General features: G+C 36.3%; 1 protein-coding gene across 3 annotated transcripts in view; it reads left to right on the top strand.

Annotated features, from left to right (window-relative positions):
* The window catches only part of LOC6044523 (nucleoprotein TPR), a 279,855-nt gene that overhangs the window by 210,068 nt on the left and 54,709 nt on the right, over positions 1-15,078 (top strand). For all 3 annotated transcript variants that reach the window (XM_038263021.1, XM_038263022.1, XM_038263020.1), the window contains exons 7-8: positions 85-489; positions 571-726. In XM_038263021.1, the coding sequence (XP_038118949.1) occupies positions 85-489; positions 571-726 (561 nt within the window). The remainder of the gene's footprint in view (positions 1-84; positions 490-570; positions 727-15,078) is intronic.

Genomic DNA, 15,078 nt, shown 5'->3' with positions numbered 1-15,078 from the left:
CAAGCTTATGTAGCAGTTGAACTGTTGCTCAAAATGTTGAAGTTTTGATGTTTGAAAAAATTAACAAAAACTTGTCTTTTCCAGCCACACGAATCACGAACAATGGAAGCTCACAACGACGACGAATCGCAACCTGCTTCTGCTAGTGTTAGATTAAGTGAACCAAGTGTACACCCGAGAACGACAATCATGACCACCGCAATGCGACAGCTGTCGACGGTTTCGGACGCCGATTCGGCCATTTCGTCGGCACCGGCCTCGCTCAGCCCGCAACCCACCAGCTGTCCAAATTCGCCCGAAGTTTGGCGCGCACATCCCGGCCATGATCAGCAGCAGCAGCAACTCCATCTGCAATCGCTGCGCGATCAAAGCCAACTGGCGGAGATCAAGCTGGAGCTGGACCGGATGCAGGCCAAGTACGACCTGCTGAGTGCCGATTACGGCAAAGCCAAAGATCAGATCGACACTCTGGAGAGGGAACTGCTGGAGGTTGGTATCGATCAACACGTGTTTACGAAAGAATCTCTCCACGATCAACCACACTAAACACACTCTCTCTCTCACTTTTAGACGACGCAGAGTGCGCGCGAGAGGGTCAAGCTGGCCGACCGGATCGAGTACCTGGAGCAGCGCGAGGAGAGTCTGCTCCGCGAGAGCCACGAGTTGCGCGAGCAGAATGAACTGCTCGAATTCCGGATCATCGAGCTGGAGGAGAGCCACGATAAGGTAGGTGAAATGCGAGCGGGTGAAACAGACGATCGCGGAATCGTGTTGATCGTGGGTTATGTGATGCGATGAATTGGGGGTTGGTGCCACGGCTAGTGTCTTGGCTAAAGTTATGAGAGAAGAGTGGGTGAAAAATCGAGCAGTGGCAGGGGTTCTCAAATTGTAATTTGTAATTGATTGGAAACGATAGTAGATGTAGTAGATTTATAGTAGATGTTTTATCGATCTTTTAGTTGACTGAATTTAGTAAAAAACTAAAAGTACACCATAAATTAAAAAAGCTGCAATGACCAATTCCAATGCAATTCTTCCTAAAATCAGATTAATACTAATTTACATAAATTTTTATGATCCAATCTCAGCCCAAACTCTGATGATGTTTTTTTTTAATTTGGATTGTCCACGCTCCATAAAAACAAGATTTTATTTGTGTGGAAATTGTGGTTTGTCCCTATTCTAACCTACAACTTGCCGAAAATCACATTTTTACATGTAGTAGAGCGGGGCAAAGGTGCGAACTATGCGGGGCAAAATGAATTTAGTTAATTTTTGTGTAAAAGTTAACTTTTAATCAAGTTTTCAATTGCTAGTTGTTTTTTTACCCCGAATTAAGAAAATTTTATGGCAGAGTAACTTATCTAAACTAAGTAGTACTTTTACAACTAAAGTTTCATTTTTATTTTTGATTTTTGCAGAAATATACTATTTTTTAGTGATTTTGAATCAACACCATCTAATCTAATCTAATCGAACATTTTGATTTTGTTATTAAGAGGCAGTATTTGTAGATTTTGCTCGGTTTGTTCAAGAGGTCGTATCAATGTGCCCCAGTTTGGATGAAATATTCAGCGTTTGTTTATCTATACATGAGATGAACTCATGCCAAATATGAACCCTCTACAACGAAGGGAAGTGGGGTGAATCTGGCATTGAAGTTTGAGGTCCAAAAAAACCTGAAAAATTATAAAATTGCTCCTGCGAAGTTGTTGTCTTCTTATTCTTAAATTGTCAAACTTACGGACCCAATCCTGCAACAATGTGATTGTAAAAATAGTGAAACTTTGTTGTAAATTACTTTGTGGACAGTACTTTAGGGGATGAATAAAAAAATATTTCGATAGTACCCGTAGTTTTGAAGATACTAAAATGTCTGTAACAAAAATCTGGGTGCAAAAGCTCTGGTTGTTGTGCATCGATAAATGTTGCTAATCAAACGTATTATTTGGATTTTGCTTTTATTTTTAGAAAAAATATATTTGTTCATGATCAAACATTCTTAATGCTTGAATTCTTATTATTTCTGAATTGATATTTTCAAAATAAGCTATTAAACTGAAAAACTATCTTAATCCACCTATGTGGTTGATGCCTTCCTCACTTTTTACCAAAAATGAGTAATATGAGTGGTTTGGACACATATTTTAGCTATTTTTTTAGATCCAGAAAAATAAGCAAATAGATATTATTTAAGTGGTCATAACTCGAGACAGGGTAACCAGATCTTCAAGGTTGTGGACTCGTTGAAAAGGGTTTTCAATTACCTAATCAACGATGGGTCGGATGATGGATCCGGACATCGTTTGCATAGATTTAATTGAGATCCGGCTTCAAAAAGTACATAAATATCACTTAAGTGGTCATACCTCGAAATAGGGTTGCCAGATCTTCAATGTTTTGGACTCGTTGGAAAGGTCTCTCAATTACCTAACCAACGATGGGTCGGGTGATGGGTCCTGACATCGTTTGCATACATTTAATTGAGATCCGGCTGCAAAAAAGTACATAAATATTACTTAAGCGGTCATAACTCGAGATAGGGTTGCCAAATCTTCAACGTTGTGGACTCGTTGGAAAGGTCTCTCGATTATCTATTATCTCTCGATTATCTAACCAACGATGGGTCGGGTGATGGATCCGGACATGCTGGACAATATTTTGAAAAGATTACAAAATGTCTCAAAGTAAGTTAAGTAAAAATATCACTTTTTTAGAAGGTGATTCAAACTCACCGTAGAATTCAAAGAAAAAACAAATCGTTTTGACTTACACACATATTCCTGAAAAGCAGGACTGCGGAGTCGGGTCATATTTCAAGCAACTCCGATTCCGACTCCGACTCCGGCTTTCTGAGTTAAGCCGACTCCGACTCCGACTCCAGCTCCGGCTTTCCACAAATTGTTGACTCCGGCTCCGACCTCGACTCCGGCCTACCAACTCTAGCCGACTCCGACCTCCACTCCAGCTTTCCACAAATTGTTGACTCCGACTCCGACTCCGACTCCTACACCTTATCTGTATTTTAAAAATTTAAAAAAATGAATTAATCACATCACTCACTTTTCAGTTCATACCTGCGCGAATACTGTAAACCGGGGTGACATTTATGTTCGGGGTGTTTTGCATTTTGCAATTGATAAATACGAATTATATATATACAAACAGAATGGTATGGAACTATACTAAGCTTGGTAGATAAGTGTTCGTTGTTCAAAGTTAAATGTTTTCAGCGTTAATGAAACAAAAATTAAAAATATCTTCAGATTTCAACGCACTTTCAGCACACCAATTTTCAAAGTAAATTTGAATTTTGTTGTTTAAAAAATTTGAACTTTTCATTTGACTTCTTTAAATTTACACTCATTTTTCTTAACATAATTAACTAATTTTTATTTTTACTTTTTTTAATGAAATATTAAAAGATGAAGGCTACTTTCTTTCGATCGATTTGATATATCAAATAAATTTGCATACTTTTTGGCTGAAATTTCAAAGACAGTAACACATCAAAGATACCCTGGTTTTGAAATAAACAATTTTCAAAGTAACTATTTTTTAAAGCTTTTTTTAATTTATTTGAGAAGACGTACATGGACATTGTGTGATCATGAGACAATTCTAATATTTGGAAAATAAATAAAATTATTTCAATTATTGATCCTTGCACTGTAACTTGGATTTGGCCCGCACTTTTCTCTCGCACTTTTGACAACAAAATTTCTAAAAACTAGGCAACCAGCAGTTGTTTATTTACATTTCCAGTCGCAGTTTCCACCAAACTGGACATTCGCACTTTAAAATTGCGATTGACAGGTGAGCAACATCGGCTCGCTTTGATCATTTTTTGAGAAAATCAAAATTTCTCAAGCCAGTTTGACAAGTCGCAATAGTGCGATCGATAGCAATAATTTAGTGCGAAGTCCAAGTTAGTGAGAATTGCGCAATATATCTCCCAGATTTAAGGCATTTAAAAAACAAATTTGTTCAACGATATTATTTAAGGATCAAAACTTTAAGAAATTTGTAGAGAAACTGTAAACATTGAGGTCTATCTATCCAATAAATTTAATGATTATTACAAAATTTGTTGCAACTTATTTTCGATGTTTTTTGTCAGTTTGAAATTTTTTCAGCAAGACAATTTGATTTATTTTTGACAGTTTGTGTAGTAAACAAAGTTCAAGTTTTTGAATATTTTTATACTAAACGTGATATATTTTGAACCCAAACGTAAAGGTGTTATGTGAAATTGTTGTAACTTACAAAAAATACACTTATCACTCAGCGAATCTTAGTAAATTACAAAAATGTTTACTCATGACACAAACTTGTCTATCCTTTTGTTTTCAACTGCGAATAATCACCACAATTGCTCTCTTTCAATCACTACTTTTGTTTTTGTTCCACTAGCCATTTGAAGCATGTTGGAAAACCCTCCAGCAGGTGACAGTTTCGGTTCACTTCGGGAACATCTTCGAATCGTTTTTAGAAAGTATCCAGCCAGCTTCATCGGAACAGCGGCTTGAACTTGGCCTGACCCGAAATTTTCCCTCACGTTCCATGTCCGCGATCTAAAAAGCGAAGAGAAATCGATCAAATATATTAGCAATCTGTTCCATATCACCTAAAGATCGATTAAACTCACCTCTATGAGCGATTTGCTTGTTTTTATCTTAAGCTGTGGTAGGTTCCGGTCAGTAAACGACACAATTGCAAAAACCTGAACGAAAAATTGATTCCCGCTGCGACGTGAACCCTTGCTGACGTTTTGACGTTTCACCATTCTGACCGGGGGGATGGCAACCCTATTCCATCCAAAGCAAACTGACAACAGTCTACATTAGCACGGTTGTCAAATGAGAGCCCACAACAAAAGCACTAGCTGTCAATTGGTAGCCCATAACAAATCATTGTTTGGGTTTTTTATTTTCAAATTTCCGGCAATTCAAACGATAAATACCTGAAAAAACACGTGAATTGTGTTGCTGATGCCAAATTCTATCATATCCTTGGAGATTCCATCCCAATGTTGGCTGAAAATTCATATCGAAAGAAGTGATTTTTCTGTTTACCTTTTTTTGCTTTTTTTCTTTTGATCGATCAAACAGTGCGCCCGTACACTGTGAATCGGCATTACAAATTTTTCAGTTTGGTTTTACACATTTGCATGGGACTTTTGAGTTTAACCAGGATAACACACTTCGTGTTACCAAAGTAATATGAATAATATTGATTCACAGTGTTTGTTATCTGAACTTCCAAGATGGCGGCTTCTTCGCTACCCCCTGATTCTGACAAACGTGTTGTGGCTAAGGAGCGTGATATTAGGTTTTATTAGATGTAACATTACATCAAATTTGATGCTCCAGACATGTGCATCTAATTAGGCGTGAAGTTAGGTTATTTTTTATGTAATTTTAGGGTACGCAAGATGTAAAGGACCACGAATGGGAATTTTATCGATTTACATCAAAATAAACCTAATCTTACATTGAAAAGACGTTTACATGATTTGATAATCGGTTTGATAAAGGATTACGTCAAATGTAAAATTCCAAATTTTTTAGTGTGTAATATCTATTTCTTTTCTCAAAAATGTTTTATTTAATTAGCTTTTAAATCAACATTACAACTCCAATACTTCTAACTTACGAGAAATTGTCCGAGGATTCCGAATATGACAAAATTGAGACCAAAAAGTGGCGTCTTCTTGGCCTACAGGGCAAAAACTAACGTTGTAAAATGTTTGTTCTAGAAAAATTGAGAAACTATGAGAAAAACTGCGATTGGCCAAAAAGTTAATACCATAGGCTTATATTCCATGAAATTTCCTATCTTTCCTATCTTTTGACCTGAGGCTGTTGCAAAAAGATATTAAGGTTTTAAAAAAATCCATTTTTGACAGTAATTTGTAAAAGCAAAGAGAAAAGTCAAACCAATCCTGGATGTCTTTGGCACATTTTGAAGTGCTTCAAAAGACCTTTCGAATGCATCTAAGAGAGTTGGAATTGATGAAGTTTTACGGAAATGCGAGCAATTTTAAGATTTTTTATGTTTTTTCGACCTCAAACTTTAAAGCCCGTTTTACTCCACTTCCCTTTGTCGTAGAGGGCTCATATTTGGCATGAGTTCATCTCATGTACAGACAAACAAACGCTGAAAGTTTCATCCAAATCGAAGCACCTCGATACGACCTCTAGAACAAACCGAGCAATATTTACAAATACTGCCTCTTAAGTTTTTTGGAAAATGTGTTGAGAAAATGCTGTTTTAAAATGTGTTTTTACAGCGTTCGGAATGATTGAAAAAAAAAAAAAACTCAAATCAAATTCCCTTTTCAACCAAGCATGGTGGATTGTTTAAGCTTTCAACCTATACAAAAAGTTCATAGATTTGTGAAAAATTTAGAGAGAGAGCTATGTGCGATACAAGTCTCCCCACTCTCCCGTATGGATACGCCTTTAGAGAATATCTGGTTTCCAAATCGGTTTCATTTGGGGTTTATCATTATAAACAATTAATTAAATTTAAATTAAAAGATGTTACTAAAAGTAATGTTTGTTAGGCCTGATTGCTTGTTTATTTCGAAGTACAGATCTTTTAAAGATACGTTATTCTACCTAATTCAAGGTTGAGTGTTAGAGAAAAAATATGTTTTTTAAGTCTTTTTGTTGCTCTGTATAACAAAAATAAAAACGGGTTTGATATCTTAGATTTTACGTTGTAATCAAACAGTATCAGTGTCAATGTGTCATTTCTAGAGTTTTTTTTTTTTTGAATGGGTCCTATAAACATATGAAACACAATAGCTTATAGGTCTTTTTCAATAAAACAACCTTCAAAATGACTGAAAAAAAAATCCGGCTGCAAAATTTCACTCAAGTTTGATTGTTTCTAGTTTTCCTTGATCGTTCTGCTAATGCTATCATAAAATATATACGTTGATCACCTCGAACTGCGGGCAAAAACGTTCAACAATCATTCCTAATGATTCTGTAGATCAACCAAAACTGCACAATTAAGTTATGACTAATCCACACTAGTCTTGCGCTTAACCTGCAACGCTATCAACTCAAGTCATTTGCGGTTAAACCTACACTTCTCGTCCGTTTCTTAAATCTACCTGCTAATGGATGTTTTGGACACATCGACACGGCAGCACAAGAAACCCGCCCTTATTTGCCAAACTCTGAACTCTAATCTGAATCGGAAACAATTGCCACGAGCCTGCAGTCATAATTGGAGCAAGTCAAGTGAGTCAGCACGGGCTTCGGCCGGACCACCTGTGCGCGATAAATTCAGCAGGTTTCATATTGTTCTGGAGCGCAGGGCTTGTGACAGACTGGCAGGCTTTAGTAAAACCAGTGAGTTTGAGGTTCGGTTGGTCTCTACGAAGTAACCATATAATCCTGAAGGGATGTCAAGTGAAGAGTAAGCGAGTCTTGTGGTCAAAAACAATTCGGCCTGTTTTCCGCGTTTTGAGCTCTGAGTTATCCAAAAAGTTGTGAAACCTGACCGCGAGTTTCGGCTAAATCGGAACAACATCGAGTTTGCCTTCAACCTGTGTTTTAAAGCCAGCTAACTGAAAAAAACTAAGTTGGTTTTGCACGTTGTCACAAAATCAATCAAGTACACCCTTCAGTATCGTCTTATCGGTCGCTGCTTTCTCTCCGTTCTTCGCCGTCTTTTGACAACTCTCGGCGTCAAAGTGGTGTGTACGATGTCGAACAAAACAAAGACTCGTTCTGCAACTGGCGGCACCGCAACAACGGTTGACGAAGATGGACAAGCCTTGAAACGCTCCAGGGAGGATCTGAACACTCTTGAGTTTCCAGACGAGGTGGAGAATATGAACGATCTATGGCGTAACATGAAAAAGCTGCTGTTTCACTCAAATTCGCGTTTGGAATCCAAAATCGATGCGTGCAAAACGAGTATCGACGATCTTGAGGATGAGTTTGTCGCTCTGAGAAAGGAATGCGGAGAACAAATGGAAACCGTGAATCGCCAGTTGATTGCCGTCGAGTTCGGGCTGCAACAAACTGCCGAGGAAGTCGCTAGGCTGGAACGGGCGTCGGAGTTGGTAATTTCCGGGATACCTTATCAACAGACTGAGGATCTTGGTCACTTCTTTCGGAACATCGCCACGGTGCTCGGTTACGCCCATACTCCGATTGTTGACGTGCAGCGTCTGGCTAAGCTGCCGATCGTAGCTGGATCAGCACCACCAATTCTTTGTCAGTTTGCTCTCCGTAACGTGCGAAACGACTTTTACCGGCGCTATATGACTAATCGGAGCCTGTCGCTGTGGCACTTCGGTTTTGATGCTGACAAAAGAATTTTCATCAACGAAAACCTTACGAAACTGGCCAGGGAAATTCGTAGTGAAGCACTGAAGATGAAGAAAGCTGGAGTTTTCACCCAGGTGTTCACCAGGAATGGAGCGGTCTACGTGAAGCGCCAAGGCCAGTCTTCGTCAGAATTGGTGCAGTGTGCTGAACAACTGGCGCGACAAAAGTGAACCCTTTCCCCGAAGTTATTCTTTTCCTTCCCACGTTTATCCTATGATTCCAACTCCTTTTTTCCCTTGATTCCAACCCCTCCTAAAAGTCAAAATTTACCCTTCCAACAAGTTTATCTTTCTTCCTTCCACGTTCATCCTTTGACTCCGTTCCTTATCAAATCCTGTGACTCCTTCCTTCCTAAAAGTAATGCTGCTGATGGATTATGCTGTAAAGTTAACATTTACCTTTCCAACAAGTTTTTCTTTCTTCCTTCCACGTTCATCCTTTGACTCCTTTCCTTATCAATCCTATGACTCCTTCCTTCCTAAAAGTTTTGCTGCTGATGGACTATGCTGGACATTTTACCACCAACATGTGCTGTTTCGACACCGGGGTTGCTGCTCTGTTGCTGTTACAAGAACGATGCTGTTGCTGTTGCTGGGAGCTGGGGACGGTTTTACCACGTATGAGCTTTGTTTTTTTGTGTGTTCAAATTGAATTTTTTTTTTTTCGCCAGCCGATATTAGTTTTTGATCAGTAATCTATTTTTTTTTTAATATGCCTCGATCTATATCTTTTTCAAATGATTTTTTGGTTAGTTTTAAGTCATGGTTCTCTTTTATTAATAATGGTTTAGTTAATGATGGTTTGGTATGCGGATTTCGCTTGAATATAAGTGCTCCCTTTATTTACTATGTTTGATTCTGATAATAATGATGTCTCTGCAAATTTTCTGATACCTAGAGCTGTAATGAATGCCTGTTTAATTGATGATAAATTGAATATATGCCACATTAATGTTCAAAGTCTTTGTGCCCGTCGTTTATCTAAATTTGAAGAACTTAAACAAAATTTCATTGATAGTAAAGTGGATATTATCTGCTTCACTGAAACTTGGTTAGATGATTCTGTAACTGACTCAACTATCGCTATTCATGGTTATAACTTAATTCGTCAAAACCGTAATAGACATGGTGGGGGCGTTTGTGTTTATCTAAGGCAAAATATAAGATGTAAAATTCTTAAGAAATCTTTTAGTGGTGTTTCCACAAATGGACGGTTTGAATCCGATTTTCTGATACTAAAATTGCACTGTAATGGAAATCGTATATTGTTGGCTATTTACTACAACCCTCCTCCAAACGATTGTTCCTACTTGTTACGGACACATATCGAAGAATTTTGTTTGAAATATGATCATTCTTTTTTTATTGGTGATTTTAATACCGACTTAAGAAAACAATCTAGGAAATCAATTGAATTTATGGATACAATTTACTTTACTTGCATTAATACCGAGCCAACTTTTTTCTATAATAATGGTTGCTCGCTTTTAGATTTATTTTTAACTAATTCACCTGATCTAGTATTGAGATGTAATCAAGTTTCTATGCCTGGAATATCTTCTCATGATTTATTATTTGCTACTTTAAACCTCGAGAAGTGCACTGACCCAAACGGTTATTGGTATCGTGATTACATTCACTATGATAATCATGCACTCGTAGAAGCAATTTCGCGTCTTAATATCAATGATTTTTTGTGCATTAATGATTCCGACATGCTTCTCAATATCTTAGATAATCATTTATTCATAATACACGAACCAGTTTTTCCTTTACAATTTAAAAAGACGAGATTTGCACGTAATTGGTTCAATACCGACATCGAAAGAGCTATTATTAATAGGAATTTGGCCTACAATACTTGGAAAAGTTCAAAAAATACTTTTGATCATAGTAAATATAAAAGATTAAGAAACATTGTGAATTCCTTAATTAAAACAGCAAAGTGTAACTATGATAAACAACGAATTAACTTAAATATTCCGGGCAAACAGTTGTGGAAAAATATAAAAAATCTAGGTGTTTCAAAAAGTTAAAACAATAATATCTGTAGTCCAAATTCAGCTGAGGAGGTTAATAATTATTTTGCTTCTAATTACAGCGAATGTGTTCCATGTAATATTCAATATTCTCATTTACAAAATTGCTTTCAATTTCAACAAATTAATGCTTATGAAATAGTGACTGCCATCAACTCAATCAAATTTAACGCTGCTGGACTTGATAATCTCCCAATTATCTTTATTAAAATTATTTTTCCTTTTCTTATGCCATTCTTTGTACATCTTTTCAATACTATCATAACAACTTCTAAGTTTCCACTGAACTGGAAACGTGTTAAAGTGATTCCAATCACTAAAAAGAGCGGATCATCTGAAATTTCAAATCTTAGACCAATAAGCCTCTTGTGTACGCTTTCTAAAGTTTTCGAAAGGATAATCAAAGATCAAATTTCTCAATATATTTCTGACATGAACTTTTTACACCCTTTTCAATCCGGTTTTAGAAAAAATCACAGCACTAAAACCGCACTTATGAAAGTTCACGATGATATAGCGTTTACTGTTGACAAAAAGGGAATTGCAATTCTATTACTTATTGATTTCGCTAAAGCGTTCGACCGGGTCTCTCATGTAAAACTTGTGAATAAACTTATTTCTGCTTACAATTTTTCTGATCCTGCAGCTAAATTATTAAACAGTTACTTATCTGATCGTTATCAAGCAGTTTTCTTAAACGGAATCATGTCATCCTTTATTTTATGCGAGTCTGGAGTTCCACAAGGATCTATTCTTGGACCGTTACTGTTTTCCTTGTTCATCAATGATTTGCCTGGTGTCCTAAAATACTGTTCAGTACATTTATTTGCTGATGACGTACAAATATATTTCTGCTCAAGTGAAAACTTTAGCATACCTGATATAAGCCATAAAATTAATTTTGATTTAAATCAGATTAATTCTTGGTCCGAATCTAATTTATTATCTATAAATCCTACTAAAACAAAAGCATTATTACCCAAGTAACAATTTAAGTTTTGATATAGTTTCCAAGAGATTCTGAAGAGTTCTCAAGTAAATTTCAACGAAATGCTATTTAGTCCTACATGCTGAGTTAAAAACGAGTTAAATCAACATTAAAACCAAAATGGACTATTTTAGGAGGTTGCCCAGAGTATTATTGAGGAGCATCGTGAGACATAAATGTTTTATTGTGTGTTTTATAAAAACTCTATAGATCTCTTGAAAGCATGAATAAAACTGCTTGGCTTGGAAAAGGTTTTCTCGTAGTCTGTGCGCATTCTTGGATGCTAGAACAGAACATAAAGCATTTATATTTTTGTATTTGTAGGAAACCGAAAAGCCTGCGTGGCAGACAAAATAGTTTGCTAATTTTCTTGATTAAAAGCAATTATTCCTACATGGAAACACAGAAAGCTGATGGCAGATAAAAATTATTTGATGTCAAATTATTATTGTTACTAATATAAATGTGTTGAGTTTCAATATATAATGAACCGTGATAGTTATGCCGACATAATTTCATCGACCAACTTTCAAAGATAGCTCGAAAAACTAATATGCGCACTTTCGATTCAATAAAAAAAAAGTCAAGATTTTTTTTAATCAGTAAATTGAGAATACCACCTGATTTACCGAACTTGAATCTGAATGGTTCACAAATTTCTTTTGTTACAGAAGCAAATAATCTGGGACTCATTTTTAAAAATAATTTAGAATGGGATCTTCAAATTAAATCTCAGTGCAAGAAAATTTACATTGCTTTAAAACAGCTTACTTTGACAACTAAACACCTTGATGTTGAAACTAAGCTTTGTTTATTCAAATCACTTATTTTTCCACACTTCATTTATACTGATTTTATATATTCTAATGCTTCTGGTACGCACGTGGATAGATTACGTATTGCATTAAACGCATGCGTAAGATATGTTTTCAATTTAAATCGATATTCTCATGTTTCACATTTACAAAAAAGTCTAATTGGATGTAATTTTTCTAATTTTTATAAATATCGTTCATGTATGGTATTGCATAGGATCATCAACTCCAAGAAACCCAATTACCTATTTGAAAAGTCATAGCTCGTTTTATTATAGTCAATCGTTTTTTGCAAGAGGCATCGCAAATTGGAATAGACTACATGTAACGTTAAAACAAACTCCTTCCAAAAATATTTTCAAGCGTGATCTGCTTATCAACCTCAATCTAAACCATTAGTTAATTAAGAGAACCTAAGTTAGTTTTAGTTCATTAAAGTAAATTGAATTCAAGCAGAACACACAATGTAACATTAATAAAGACAATGTCTTAAGTTACAATACGGAATAAATAAATAAATAAAAACCTGAAGGATTTACTTGCCCTGTTGAAGGTTTTAGGGGAATCTTGGGATTCTTGAGTTGATTGCAAGAAGCTTCGTAATTAGTTACGAAAAATCAAATGTTTGCAAAGTTTTGTTTTGTTTTTAAACCTATTAATTAAACCCAAGTCTCCCTTGCATTGACTCATAGCACCTCCAAAACTCAACAATTCTCACGTTGCTTAGATATGGCCAGGCCAGACCTTTTGATGTGGCGGCCAGTCAGCAATCCGTTGAATAAATACTATTACTGGCAAAGTTGGGGGTCCACAATCCTACCACAACCACCACCCTCACCGTTTTCATTCATAAAAGCTTTCCGAAGGCTCGAAGAAGTGGTCGGGCAGCTTTTCCAAATGGTACAACGCGGGTACGCGAGCAGCTGGAGTGGATTTTCAAGAGCGATTCAAATTGAGCATAAAAAACTTTTCGCACTCTTTCTTCTACGTGTCTTGGTATGGTGTGGAGAGCTTTTTGAGGCTTTTGATTGGATATATATTTGGATGACTAATGGAATTAAAAAGGCAAACGGAGATCATAGCTGAATTGGTGCTGCTGCTGCTGCTGCTGGTATAACAATAAATATGCAACCAAGGTCCATTGCCAGCATCACTTATGGATTGGATTGGCCTTGATTGTTGAACATTTCGAGTTGGTAATTTGGCTGCAAAGGGTTTGGAGAGAAGGTGTGGATATATTTGGATAATCATCACAGCTTTTGATACGGTTTAGACGGTATGGTATTGTCTTTTTTGCATTCATGGGATTAAAGTTGTTTTATAATGCTTTTTTTGCAGTTCAATTAGATGCAGATTCAGAGATTAATTTTTACTTTTGTGAAAAATATTGATCCTACACGCATTTTTGAAATTTATGTAAATCATTTGAAACATTAAAGCACCAGAGTTGGTAATCGATTTTTTAAAAGATTTGTTCTAATTGTTTGGGGATCGTTGGAAAGGTTTTGTGTTAACTCATCAAACAATGGATCGCATGATTATTCTGGACATCATTTTTCATCAAAAAATCAGAAGTCCGGCCTCAAAAAAGTGTATAATTGACACATAAGTGCTATTAAATTTTAATAGGGTTGTCAGATCTTTAGTCTTTTGAGCTCGTTGGAAGAGACCTTTTATAATCTTCCGGATTTCAGTCAAAATCGATTTGAACATACATTTTTAAGTACTCTACTAAACTTTATGATTTTCAATAGCGACTTAAAGGACAAACCGAATGAGTCCCAAACGGAAAAAAACCGGACATAAAGTGAGAGACAAAAAAATTATTTAAAAAGTCAAGAAGTAACGTCAATGCTAATTTTTCCTGTGGAAGGGGGGGGGGGGGTAATCGGAGCACATGGGGCAAATTGGGATAGCATTTATAACCATGTTGGAGCACAATATTTTGAATTTTCTGATTGGTTTCGGTTAGAACCAGGTCGGTGATACTGACGTAGCTTGCTGAAGCCGCCACCAAATGTACGGTGGCGCTGTTTCGGGAGAGTAACATTTCAGAGGGTCAAAAAAACAAAATATAATAAATCTTTTTTTTTTGGTAAAAAAAAATGCTGTAATTGCAAAGATCGATTCGTTTAATTCAAAATAAACAGAGTTAGGTCACCAAAAACATATGGTTTCTTTTATAAAAGAAATAGAAGCTAGATAGCATGATAAATCATTTCATTTTATTAGTGATCCTTTGCACGGTAACTTGGATTTAGCCCGCACTTGTCTCTCGCAATTTTGACAACAAGAATTCGAAAAACCAGGCAACCAGCAGTTGTTTATTTACATTTCCAGTCGCAGTTTCCACCAAACTGGACATTCGCACTTTGAAATTGCGATTGACAGGTGAACAACATCGGCTCCCTTTGATCTTTTTTGAGAAAATTAAAATTTCCCAAGCCAGTTTGACTAGAGACCCTAAATAGGGAGACTGGTCTAAGCTTGCTAAATCGATCTGGCAACGTATGTTTTGAGCTTGGCAACACTGATGAGTTTTGCTGGGCGTAAAGGCAAATGCTCGTTTGGATACGTCAAACTCGTGTCTGTTTGGGTACGTCAAATTCACTTCGACCAGTCTCCATATTTAGGATCTCTAAGTTTGACATGTCGCAATAGTGCGATCGATAGCAATATTTTAGTGCGAAATCCAAGTTAGTGAGAGTTGCGCAATAATTTGTAACAGATTAAAAATTCTCCTTTGCAAAAACATGAGAAAAAACAAGGTGCATTACAATACACAAGGCAATAATTAAGATTTACTAATCTCCATGAAACAATATCAATTTTGTAAGCTTCTTTCTTAATGTTTTTTTTTTCTGAATCCATCGAAGGATTTTT

This window comes from Culex quinquefasciatus, chromosome 3, assembly GCF_015732765.1.
Source record: "Culex quinquefasciatus strain JHB chromosome 3, VPISU_Cqui_1.0_pri_paternal, whole genome shotgun sequence".
Taxonomy (NCBI): domain Eukaryota; kingdom Metazoa; phylum Arthropoda; class Insecta; order Diptera; family Culicidae; genus Culex; species Culex quinquefasciatus.
The sequence above is the reverse complement of the archived record's forward strand: the minus strand, read 5'-3'. Positions and strand labels throughout refer to the sequence as shown.